Source organism: Durio zibethinus, chromosome 2 (genome assembly GCF_047325235.1).
Source record: "Durio zibethinus cultivar Kanyao isolate XHJ-2024 chromosome 2, ASM4732523v1, whole genome shotgun sequence".
NCBI lineage: Eukaryota > Viridiplantae > Streptophyta > Magnoliopsida > Malvales > Malvaceae > Durio > Durio zibethinus.
In genome coordinates, this window is record NC_143163.1 from 33,962,550 (window position 1) to 33,975,689 (window position 13,140).

Below are 13,140 nucleotides of genomic sequence, written 5' to 3' on the forward strand. Positions count from 1 at the left end.
AGTTGACACACAGGAAGCATGTTTTGTATTTTTGATCTCTTCAGTCTTCACAACACTTTCTAGTGGCTGTTGGGGAGTCTCCAGGAGAAAAGTGGCATGACCGTTTGGCTGAGTGAAATTTGCCACATGCATTCAATCGAGATTACCTGGGACCAAAAGGGAAAAAGGTGCTGGTAGTCGTTTGCCTAAGTTTTAAGGAGTTTCACGAGGAAGGACAGTGTCTCTCTAAACGATGATTACAAGTTTCTGTCTCTCTGAACTATCAGTTCTCATGTGACTTTTTTGTACACATTTTCCTTTATGATGCCAAATATTGGTCCTCACCTGGTCAACCAGTAGTGATCTTTGCTCCAAGGCTTCAATAAAAGGTATGATTAATTGGATCTAATCTCCACATTTTTATCTAACAGGAGGAAATTGTTGCCCTTTTTTTTTCCTGAAAACCATGCGCTTTGGGACTGAAAACTAATTCAAACGATACCCTTTAAGAAAACCCAGGTTTTCTGGTCTATTTGCTTCATAACAGGAAAACTCTGTTCAACTAGGAATAAAAATATTCCCAAAAGAGATAAAAAAAAAACTAACTATCAATTTCTTTCTTTTAGGTTAGAATCGTCAAATATGATATTTTTCATATAACTATATAAATAATTAGTTATTATATTAGAATCAAATTATAATTACTGAATAACCAAATAAAAAAAATAAGTTACAGTCTAAAAAGATTTAAGATGATTAGTAAAAGCAGGGACCAGCAAATTTGTCAACCCAGAACACTAGTTTACTATTGCATTTTGCATATCCAAAAAAAAAAATAAAAATTAACACTTAATTAAACGAGATCCTCTTACTAGTCCTAGTACTTGTCGTAATAAGAAAGTAGAGAGATCAGAGAAAAAAAATGGTAAACCCATCTTTCGTGTTTGTCTTACTCTGACCCAGGTCCCAGGGTAGCTGCAGAATCAAACACATAGCAGGAGGGAAGAAAGAGTAAGATTAATAAAACATTTAAACCATAATAATATTAATAAATCTAAGCTCTCATACTCTGATTTTTCATTCCTTATTCTATGATCTTGCTTTCTTCTGCTAGTGTTTCTAGACCCAGGATTTCTTTGTTTCTCTCTTGCTTCAGTGTTCCATACTCGATTGCTACTGGTGGGGCTTCTTAATTTTTCCCTCCCCTTTTCTAATTTTATTTGTATTTGTTTCCCGTTTTGGTTTCCTATCATGGTTGGTTCCTTTGGCTTCGAGAACTGGGTAATTGACAATTATCTGTTTTATGACATTTTACGGCTTGGGTGTTTGGGTTTTTTTTCCTCGGGATTTATCAAGTTGGTGTTTTGATGTACTTCCTACTTACTCTTTGGTTTTTATAATTTGATGAAGTAGGTAGGGCTTGTCTATGGATATTTTGATAAAATATGTTGGTAAAGTTTCAAGCATTGATGCCTTTTCTATCATCTTTGTTATGGGAATTTTAATTCTTTGTTTTGATATCTGGCTGCTAGATCTCTCTCTATTTCGCATCTCTGAGCTGTTTTTATTTGCTACGAATTCAATTACATTGATTTCCCTGTTTTCCATATGGTTAAGATCTATGGTTAGTGTGAATATGCTACTAAAATTATCCTTACTTAGAGTTTGCATGTTTTGCCCTTTCGTTACATTTGTACTGGAATGCTTGCATTCTCCACGTAATTCCACTAGATTTACAGTTATTTTTTTCTTTACGGTGCCTTTAGTTTCATACGGCTGGAGTTAGGAATAACTTTTTCTCTTTTGATGGGTATTAGTTGGGCTATATGGCTGAAGAACAAATAGATTTCGGAGATGAGGAGTTTGGAGGGGCACAAAAGACACAGTATCAGGGAAGTGGAGCCATACCTGCTCTTGCAGATGAAGAGATGATTGGGGAGGATGATGAATATGATGATCTCTACAATGATGTTAATGTTGGGGAAGGTTTACTTCAGTTGCAACAATCTGAGGCACCACCGCAGCCTGGTAGCATGGGGAATACTGGACTTCAAGCTCAGAAAGAAGAGGCTCCTGAGCCGAGAGGTGAAGCTGGGGGTTCAAAAGGGCTAAACATCCCTGGAATTTCATTTCAAGGGAAGTACCCCAATGTTACTGCCCGTTATCCTGAGCAGGAGGCGCACCCAGCTGTTAACAGATCAGAAATAGAATCTGAGAGTTATCCATCTGGATCTACTATTTCACAGAAGGGCAGTGTTATGGAGGTGACCCGTGATACCCAAGTAAAAAATTTTCATGGATTAACTTCAACATCCCAGAAGATTGGGATTGATCCTTCTGTCGTGCGTCAAAAGATTGCCAATGACCCTGCTCAATCTCTAAATTCAGGTATTGGTGGTCCTCAAGGTGCTTCACAGGTTCCACCTAATCAAATGGGTATGAATGTCAATCATCCTATGATGAACGAAAATCAGGTTCAGCCACCTATAGATAATGGTCCAACCATGCTTTTTGTTGGAGAATTACATTGGTGGACGACTGATGCAGAGCTTGAGAGCGTTTTATCTCAATATGGAAGGGTGAAGGAGATTAAGTTCTTTGATGAGAGAGCTAGTGGTAAATCCAAAGGGTATTGTCAGGTTGAGTTCTATGATTCAGCATCTGCAACTGCATGCAAAGAGGGAATGAATGGTTATATATTCAATGGGCGAGCTTGTGTTGTGGCTTTTGCTTCACCACAGACATTGAAGCAGATGGGAGCTTCTTATATGAACAAAAACCAGGGCCAGCCTCAAGCACAGCCTCAAGGAAGGAGGCCAAATGATGGTTTTGGGAGAGGTGGTAATATGAATTTCCAAAGTGGGGATGCAGGAAGGAACAATGGAAGGGGCGGCTGGGCACGGGGCGGTCAAGGAGTAGTCAACCGAGGTGGAGGACCAATGAGAGGAAGGGGAGGTGTAGGTGTAAGGAACATGGTTGCGAGCTCTGCTGGAGTTGGAAATGGTGCTAATGGTGCAGGGGCCTATGGACAAGGACTTGTAGGCCATGCATTTGGTGGTCCTGCTGGTGGCATGATGCCTCCACAGGGCATGATGGGTGTAGGGTTTGATCCAACATATATGGGTCGAGGAGGTGGTTATGGAGGTTTTCCAGGACCTAGTTTTCCTGGCATGCTTCCTTCATTTCCAGCTATTAATACAATGGGACTTGCTAGTGTAGCTCCTCATGTCAATCCTGCTTTCTTTGGCCGTGGAATGGCACCTAATGGTATGGGAATGATGGGCTCATCTGGAATGGATGGACCTCATGCAGGAATGTGGACTGACACAAGCATGGGTGGGTGGGGAGGAGATGAACATGGTCGCAGGACTAGAGAGTCTAGTTATGGCGGTGAAGATGGTGCTTCAGAGTATGGGTACGGGGATGTGAATAATGAAAAAGGAAGGTCAAGCGGTGCCTCTCGGGAAAAAGAGCAGGTTTCTGAGCGTGAGTGGTCAGGCAACTCTGATAGGAGGCATCGTGATGAGAAGGAACGAGATTGGGACAGGTCTGAAAGGGAGAATAGGGAACACCGTTATAGGGAAGAAAAAGACAGCTACAGAGAGCATCGACATCGAGAACACAACTTGGATTATGATGATGACTGGGATAGGGGACAATCTTCTTCAAGATCTCGGAGCAGGTCCCATGCAATGCCAGAAGAAGAGCGCAGGTCTCGATTGAGGGATGTGGACTATGAGAAGAAGAGACGCCTACCATCAGAGTGACAGAATAGTCTGTGCATGCTTCTTTACTGTTTCTTATGAGACCTTTAATTAAGTTTTCACTCTCAGTTTCTCTTCCCTTGGTTGCTATATTCTTTTCAGCGTTCGCTATGATGATCGTTGGTCCATATGCAGAGTGTGGCTTCTTAAGGGAAGAAGTAAGTTCTACTTGTGTGTGTGGCGGGGAAGAATAGACTCCTCTTTCCTTTCTTATTGCATTCTAAAGAACAAATATTAGCTGAAAGACTTAGCATTCGTGTGTTTGAAAACATAGTATTTTATTCGATGTGGTTATTCTTTGTGGGTTTGGAATTCTAACATCCTACAGCTGACTATCCACATTGGGTTTTTAATTATCTGCCAAACACTATATTCAATGGAATGCTTTATTGGCTTGTGATCATGCTACTTTAGAAAATCTTCTTGTTTATACGATTGTTGGAATTTATATGTTAGAAATCTTGTGGTCATATGATTGTGATCTTGGTTGATAAGAAATATTTCTATGCTATAGCTTTTTATCTTTTTGTACATCTTTTTATGGGGTTTAGAGGAAGCTTACTTGTTTTAAACCTTTAGACATTGCTAGATGATGCGTATGATGGAGTGAGAATGAAGTTCATCTCTTTTTTCACTATCTTGCTGATTCAATCATGTGTCATGATGTTCTCTGGTTCTTTCTTCCTCACTTGTTTTTTACATGTTCTTTTTCTATATGCATACCACTTGCTTTTCAATTGACAGATTTTTTTTTTTAATAATGCATGTAGCTGAATATCATGATACGCATTATACATTGTTAAAACCATTGCATGATTTTTCCTTTACCTCTTTCAAAAGTTTGAAACTTGACTTTTGGTGGCTGTTCTATGTGTTAGAGAGTTTTACTTTTTTTTGTATCCAGTCATCAATTGTCTTTTCCCCCATTCAGTATTTTTTATTTTGTTAGAGTTTGGGAATTTCATGTATAATTTTATGCTTTCGTACCCAAATAATCTTCCTTCCACATTTCAAGTGTGCCTTATTTTTCTTTTTTGGTATTTGAGGGTACGTTGGATTGAATCATGGTTGCTGGAACTAAGAGTCTAGCAATCTACCAACACACCACATGGTTCTTGGCATTCAAATGTGCCTTTCGTTTTCTAAATAATGGTATTGTGCCAGTTATGATGAGCCAGTATCATTCACCTTACTTGATGTCTTGGCTTCCAGGCTTCTAGGATCTCTTTCTTAGGTTTTAACTGAGAGTTACTTGGTCCCTGATAAAGGTTGCAAAGTAGTCTGTGGATGTTTGCGAATGTTCAGCTGAAAAAGCATTGTGCTAGGGTGATAACAGAATGCAGGGTTGCCTAGAGTGTACCTTTTTTTTTTTTTCCTTTCTCCTCTGATGGTGCTAACCTTTTTTTTTTTTCTGTCTTCTTAATCTTTTTCCTTTTTTTCATTCTTTATTTTCCCATTCTATCCCCTGGTGACATAGTGTTCTGAAGTTTTGAACTTTATGAAATGTTGAAATGCCAAAGTAATCCTCTGACACAGAGTCGGTTTTAAAACAATATTTTACCTAGAATACTATAATTTCCTTTTATAGTGCCCAATTGTTAAAGAGGTTCTGCATACTCCTATTCAATGTGAGCCTGAATATGCCTATGTGCTCATCATCTAATCCTACTAGTTGTCTCATAGAGACGAGTGTCATGCCTATAGGACTCCTAGTACCATTGGACTTTTTTTACTATTAAAAATATGATGTGATGCTTTTTCTAACATACTGTCAATTAGTGATGTGGGTAGATTTCGGGTGGTGTCGCTCACTTTTTCTTTTTTCTTCTTTTCCTCTTTAATGTCTATTGACATGGGGGTTTCTTCTTCTCATCACATCCAGGGAGTGGAATGGGCAACTCTTTGTTGAGGAAGATGTGTTAGAATGGCTGGCTTCATTGGCTTCCTCTGATATTTGCTTTGGCCTTTCAAGTGTGCAAAAATATCTTTTTTTTTTCTGAGCATTGCTAAGAAACTTTAACCTCTGGAAAGAAAGTAAATCCCACCGAATTCATGAACTGGGTATCAGTGATATGTTTCAGGATACAACCATCACTTACATTACAGTCTTCTTGTAAAGCATTTATTTTTTTGTCTTGTAAAGTTGAATCTGTTTATTAGGTCCAAAACTTGTAATGGCCTCTTTCATTGTTTATATGACCATATTTGGCTTTCTAATTTGCTTTATAGGAGTTTTGTACAGAAATTGAGGCCAACACTTGTTTATACTTTATACACTTGTAATTAATATGTTAGCTTTGTCTTAGAATAGGTATAGATGAGCTAGATGCAAATTGTAACATGGGTTTGCTGTTCCAACTGTAACTGTCAATGTAACATATGTACACTCCGGTTTCTGTTTAAGCATTTTCTTTCCATCAAATTGTGAAAGGTTCTGGAGTTTTTTTGTTATCATACTTAAGCTTAGGAGTGGCAAGTTGTGGCTTGCTGCTGCATTCTCTATGTGCTGGGCGGAGAAATTTGGGTTGATTTGGGTTCTGTATCGTGGCTTGATGATGTATTAGTCATATGTATGTTGGAGTAAAGCTTGGAAAGGCCATTCTAATATATTATTTGTAATGATTACCTCTTGTATGGATCAAGTTTTCCTGTCTTTTTCCTTTTTAAGAAAACCAATGTAGCATACAATGTGTGTTAGATCCACTGGCTTTTATCCATGTTTATACTATTTGTATTGAGGAGCAACAAATCATTCTTGACGGTGTTTTTAGCCAGTTAAGCTCCATTGCTTTCTGATGATGGGTGTCAATGGCCTAGTGAGGAAGGCTACAAAAGTTGCAATACATTCTCCTGGCAATTTCAGAATGTAGGCTCTTCATGTTTTTCTTCATTTATTTGTTTAAATATTTTTGTGATTGTTGTATGTAAGGATTTCTATTCTTGCAAGTTAATGCATCTGGTGTTTTTTTTTGTCATGGGAAATTGGATTTCCGGTTGTATATGATTTTGAGAAATTTGATACAAGAACTTTCAGGAGAAGATGAGAAGGGTGTAAATCTGTGTAATTAATTGGTCCTTTTTGTACTTGTTGAAGACTAAAGACTGTGATTCTTCCCCCTGTCCTGTCCTGATTGATTGGTTTAAGTTTATGCGCCTCCAGCTGCTTCTTTTGTTTCTACATGATGGTTGGATTTCAACCATAACTAGCTCTCACTATATTTAGACTGCATGGACTATAGGCAAGGATTTCATTTTCTGAATCAAATAATATACATGTGTAATCAGCAGCAGCATTGAGATTTCTAATTTGATAATTAGCATTGCAAAATTTGACATACTTTGGATTTGGATACATGAAATCACAATTGGACTGTAACATCCACAATAATCATTCTAAAAGCCTTTCTCTTGCCATTTTTCGGCATGCCATGGTAATAAGGGTCATTAATGACTACCTTGAACTTGAAAGGTGTCTTTGCTTGTGTCCATTCTGAGATTATTTATATAGAATGCCTATGCTTTCTCAATAGCAGAGACTGTTAGCCAATGGCCATCAGCTACTATTGCAATTAGGGATTGTTTATTTCTTTGGTTGCTTGCGTTTTAGTTCTCAAATTTAAGAATTTTTCTCAGGCCTCCATATGTTTGTCAAAGCTGTATTGGCTTGAGCTTTTGTAGTGAGGGAATGAAAAGAAGCCTTTTCCATGCCCCCAATAAACTCTTACTCCACGTACAAATTATTAAGTCCAATGAAATCACAGTGACATTGAGGTTCAAAAGCAGTCGTGTGTAATTTTGGAGTGGTGGGTGGGGGAAGGAAGGAAAGGGGTAAAATACAAGATTGTGGCTCTATCTGGTGCTTAGAGCCAGAGTTTAATTCAGAAATTTGGTATGGTTCTGAATACACATGTTTGATTATGCATTGAATTGAGAGTTTAAAACGATATTGCTCTGTAAGGATCGCTAATGCGATAAAGGGATAAAAGGGAAAGCAACCTCCAAACACCAATGCTGTGTTTTCGTTGTGAAAGAAGAGATGGGGACTAATGCAAGATTAAACGAGCGTATATTATCCACAATAATTATATTATAATTAATTCATTATAATTTAAAATGATGTGAGATTTATCAAAATTTTATAATATAAAATTTACATTTATAAGTGGTAAATTTTTATATAATTTTTTTATTGTAAAATATATTCGAAATAAACACATGTTTAGAGAGGCTAATATTAGTGTGGATTTCATTGTTAGCTGGGCTTTCAATGGGAACGAGAATCAATCATTATGTGAGGGCTAATTCACTGTCGAAAATTATGAAATTTATACAGAAAATTAATTTATTTAGGAGTAACAAGACCTAAGATCAGCAAATTATAAGCGGTTCTGACCGTTCTTGCGCATCTAAGAAAAGAGTAATGTATATCACAAGTGTTTTTCGCATAAAAATATGAGTATGATTTTATATCTTTAGTTTTGGAAAAATTAAAAACTAAAATGAATATTTCAAATGATATGGCATGGACAAATTAAAAACAAATTAAGTATATGGGAAAATTCTCCTTGAGATGCACCCCTCGCATTTCTTTATTCATAAACAAAAGCCTTGTGCATGCAAACCTCGACTTATGATACAAACAAATGAAGTAAACGAACAAGTATGTATTAATAAGACAGCTTTTCTCAGACCAAAACTAGAAAAGCTGCTGCAACATTAAGTGGAACTAAATTTAGAAGACGAAGTAGCCAGCAATAGCAGCAGCTCCAGCGACTGCTGAGAACCCAAGGGCGGTTGCACCACTGCTAGGAGGCTGAGCAGTGCCAGCAGCACTGTTAGCTGCATCCTCACTGCCAATAGGGCCTTCAACAGCAAGACTAGCATCTCCACCAGTACTATTAGAGGGTGCATCTGCTTCATCAGTGTTCCCAATGGCATCATCATCGGCGAGTGCGGCGGCGGCCTCGGTGCCTCCCTGGCTGCTTGGGGAGGATGCATTAGTACTACTGCTCTTAGGAGTAGCATTGGCAGACGCAGGAGTGTCAGCGGAAACCAGCCCGACAAGGGCAATTAAGACCAAAGCAAGAACAACGACTTGGCGCGCCATATTTTTTTGTTTGGTTGGATTTCTTCGCTGTGATACGAAAGAGAAGAGCAAGAAATAATTAAAAAGAATGGTGATGGAGAAATGCAGTCCTTCTTTAAGGTTTGATTAACAAAAGAGAAACACCGCACAACAGAGGAGGGAGTGGGAGAGATTTATATAGCGTTTGAATTTGGACAAGAATGGTAAATGGGTTTATCGCAATGCACGGGTTCAAACTTCAAAATACTTTGCGAGGACTCAGGAAAACCATATGCATATTTAGACAGGAGAGGTTGTTTTTCTGTTGTCTTAATTTATAGGAACAATAAATTTGGCTAATTCTGTTCTTTGGTTTTACGGGGCAATTTTGTTTTTCTAAATTTCGGCTCCTGATTTCGGAAAAATAATTTTTGAAAAATATTTATATTTTTTGAATTAAATTTTTTTTTTGTTATTTGGATGAGTTAATGAAAAATATTTTTCATTATTTAGTTGTTTTTTGAAAAATCTGTTTTTTTTTTTTCAAATAATATTAATATACTATTAAAATATTAAAAATAATTTATTATTAAAATATATTGAAATTATTTATTATTAAAATTATTATTATTAAAAAATAATTATATTTTAATAATAATAATATTTAATATTAAAAATATTATGTTAATATAAAAAATACTTAAAATAAAACTATTTTTTATTCTTTATATTATTTATCAATATATTCTAATATTATTTATTAATAATATTTATTAATATATTATATTAATAGTATATTATATATTAATATAATATTATTTATTAATATTAATATATTTATTAATATATTATAATATTATTTATAAATAAAATTATATTCAAAAGTATTGATAAATAATTTTACTCATAAATAATTTTTTTCGAAAAATGTGTTCTTTTTAAATTTGTAATACAATTTATAAAAAAATAGTTTTATTTTTCATTGATCAATAAATAATTTTTTGTTGATCAATTAATTTTCTCAAATAAACATTTGAAAATTAACTTTTAAAAATCATTTTTTACAAAATAAATGGAGTTTTCGTAGACTAATATTTTGCTTTATTGATTGTTTCTATAGATAAGTCGGTTGGTTTTGTTGATTTGATTATGAAAAATTAAAAATTGATTTAATTGATCTCTTTTAGAAAATAACCAAAATTAATTGATTTATTTCTAATAATTGAATTGTCATAAGATCAATTAATTCAGTTAATTTGATAAAAAATGTGAATATTTTCATCACTTTTCATCATTAATTTTAAATAATAATTTTATAATAATTTTCAATTAAAAAAACTCATCTTATAATTTTGTATCTAATAATATGTTTACCATTCTTAAAAATATAAATAAAAAATTATTGTATATCTATTTATATTATATATAATGTATTTAAAAACTTATTAAGAAAATCCCTTAAATCTTTTGGTTTAATTATTAATTTTAAAAATAAAAAATTAAATGAATTAATTGATTAAATTATTTCATTTAATTGATTATTATTGAATTAATTGAATTTATTTAATCAAATTCAATCAATTTCGATTGATCAAACTATTAACTTAAGTTAAGAACATTCAGTTAAAAATATAATACTTTATCAATAAACTAGATTAAAACCCGTGCAATGCACGAAATAATTTTATTTATTTAATATAAGTAACACATATAAATTAATTTCTTTCAAAAATTATATTTCAAAATTTATTATATATAAAAAATTTATATATATACTGACTTCTTATAAAAATATAATTTTTGAAAAAAGTAAAAAGAAAATGATATGTCTTTCATTAGAATCATTTTTACTTTCAATAATATTTATACACATATAAAATTATATCAAATAAAAATAAAATATGCCTTTTCTTAAAAACAAAGACATATATATTATTGAATGATAAATTAAATAATAAAAGAAGTATCAATATACTTTCTTTTTTATAATCTTATTAAATTGCTGAATAAAATATGAAAATATTAGAAGATACGTAATACAGGAAAAAATAAATTGAAATTTTTTTTTCATAAGAATAAAATTGAAACAGTAATAAAACATATCTTAAAAAATTATAAATTATTTGGAAAAAGTTGGAAATTGAAAAAAAATAAAAAATTGATATAACACATTACATTTGTAATCTTAAATTTATAAAAAAATTTTTTAGTGGCAATTAAAATTGAATAGATAAATTTTAAATTAATTTTTTTAATTTAAAAGGGATATAATAAGTAATAAAGATGAAATCAATTTTTTTTGCATATATTTGAAATATAAATTTGATAATTAGACTTGAGATGGATATAATCCTTTTGATAGATTTATTATTTAAAGATTTATTATGAAAAATTGTTTGAATTTTCAATGTTTTATATAAATTTTTGAGAATTTTGTATTGATTCAAATCAAGATAAAAAAAAAGTTACTGAAAGCTTTGATAAACTTAATCTTTATAATTTTTAAATATGTTAGAAAGATTTTGATAATTAAATAATTTCTTAAATAAGATTATTTGATAAACAACTAAAATTATTTATTATGAAAATATAATCCATATTTCATATTTTTAACTTTAAAAAATACATCTCTAAATTGATTTGATTTTTAATTATAATTTGAATAATTTTGATATTTAAATAAATTTAATATTATCTAATTTGTAATTAAAAAAAACCATCTTATTATTTTAAAAAACTATTCTATATGTCATTTAAAAAAATTATCAACATAGACGTCCATATAATATATCTTTTGAGGTGTGAGTGTATGTTGAAATATATATATGCATATATATATATATATAATTTTTAGTGTGAATATATATTATGTTGAAAATATTTGACTATATTTATAATTTTTACTTGTAATACAACCTCGAAGAGATATATATATATATATATTTATTAAATATACATATAGTATATATATATATATATATATATATATATATAGTATATGTATATTTAATAAATAAAGATGATTTTTTTAGTTGAAAAAAAAGCTTTGAATAATTAAAAAACTTTCAAACAAATATATCTTAAAAAGATTTGGATAACCAATAATTTTTAAATATATTTATTTAATCCATAAATAAAAAATAAGAATTAATTTTACTTATTTAAATAAAATCTTACAAAAATAATAATTTTATCTATTTAATTATTTTAAATCTAAATTGATTTTTCATTTATATTTTGAAAATTTTGAATAATTCAATAATTTTTTAAATATATATATTTTTATAAACAGTCTAAAATTAGGAAATATATTATATGTTATTATAAAAGGAAAATTTAAAAATATTCCTATGTGTCAAAAAGAAAAGTTAAAATAATTTTATCTATTTAAATATGTATGAATACACATAGATTATTATTCTTTCTAAAATTATATTTAAATATTTAAAACATATATATCAGATATATTATAAGAAAATTAAAATTTTGAATAACTAAAAATAAAAAACTTTCAAATATATATTAAACATTATTAGTTAAAATAATAAAATAAAATAAACTTTCTTCAAATTTAAACCCAACACTCGCAGCAAACAGCCAATGATTATGAGTTCAACATTCATGGCAATACCATTGAAAATTGAACCAGCAAAAAGAAAGCAAGGCCTCCAAAACATGCGGAATCTTTTCGTCCAAAAATCCTTGTTACCATTGAAACAACAAAGCAAGCTGCCAAAGCAACAGAGGGAAGAGGTGAACAGGGTCAATAGCTAGTTATCAAATTTGTAGTAATCACTTTCATGATTGGTTTCATCATTCATTGTTTTGTATACTGAAGGGAACAATTTATGCAAGAATTGTTCAATTGAGGTCACCCTTCTTACAAAGATTACAAAAAATTCAATTTAAGATCTTGAAAATACTTTAAATAGAGATGAAAAAACCATGAATTTGATCCAAATATAATATTCCAAGATCATGACTAAAGAGAATTGAATTTTTCTTATATTTTGAAAGATTAATTGAATGCACCTTGCATTATTTTTTAAAATAACAAAAATATTGTTGCATGATAAATTCAATTATATATATAAAAAAAATATTATCATATTTATACTTTTATGATCTTGTTTAAATTGCTAAACAAAATAAGAAAAAAGATAGCAGATGTTTATCAAAATAAAAAAAAATGAAAATGAAAATTTATTTTTTATAAGAACAAAAAAATATATTATGCATGTATTACGTATTTTTGTCAGTTATCAAATTACCAATATATATATATATATATATATATATATATATAAGATTAAGAGCCTATATTAAAAATAG

The 13,140-nt window shown here is 31.3% G+C and overlaps 2 protein-coding genes across 5 annotated transcripts; one reads left to right on the forward strand and one right to left on the reverse strand.

The window, feature by feature from the left end:
• The first annotated feature begins 347 nt into the window (after positions 1-347).
• Positions 348-6,178, forward strand: LOC111317941 (uncharacterized). 4 transcript variants are annotated; one of them, XR_016332589.1, is made up of 3 exons: positions 855-990; positions 1,797-3,901; positions 5,626-6,178. XR_016332589.1 is itself a non-coding variant. In XM_089752610.1 (2 exons), exon 2 carries the CDS (start codon positions 1,806-1,808, stop codon positions 3,744-3,746), a length of 1,941 nt encoding a protein of 646 aa, XP_089608736.1. In that variant the 5' UTR covers positions 348-368; positions 1,797-1,805; the 3' UTR covers positions 3,747-3,987. The 4 variants fall into 4 exon arrangements, 3 of the variants coding, with proteins under 3 accessions (XP_089608736.1, XP_022776208.2, XP_022776209.2); XM_089752610.1 differs by lacking the exons at positions 855-990; positions 5,626-6,178 and adding an exon at positions 348-368 and having other exon boundaries at positions 1,797-3,987; XM_022920473.2 differs by lacking the exon at positions 5,626-6,178 and having other exon boundaries at positions 850-990; positions 1,797-4,161.
• Positions 6,179-8,309: 2,131 nt separating this feature from the next.
• On the reverse strand, positions 8,310-9,181 carry LOC111317458 (anther-specific protein BCP1-like). The gene has a single exon (XM_022919880.2). It carries the CDS (start codon positions 8,848-8,850, stop codon positions 8,476-8,478), a length of 375 nt encoding a protein of 124 aa, XP_022775615.1. The 5' UTR covers positions 8,851-9,181; the 3' UTR covers positions 8,310-8,475.
• Positions 9,182-13,140: the final 3,959 nt, after the last annotated feature.

What these genes read in the sequence shown, in the direction of transcription:
- LOC111317458 (XM_022919880.2), bottom strand. Translation starts at nt 8,850, where the DNA reads ATGGCGCGCCAAGTCGTTGTTCTTGCTTTGGTCTTAATTGCCCTTGTC.
- LOC111317941 (XM_089752610.1), top strand. Translation starts at nt 1,806, where the DNA reads ATGGCTGAAGAACAAATAGATTTCGGAGATGAGGAGTTTGGAGGGGCA.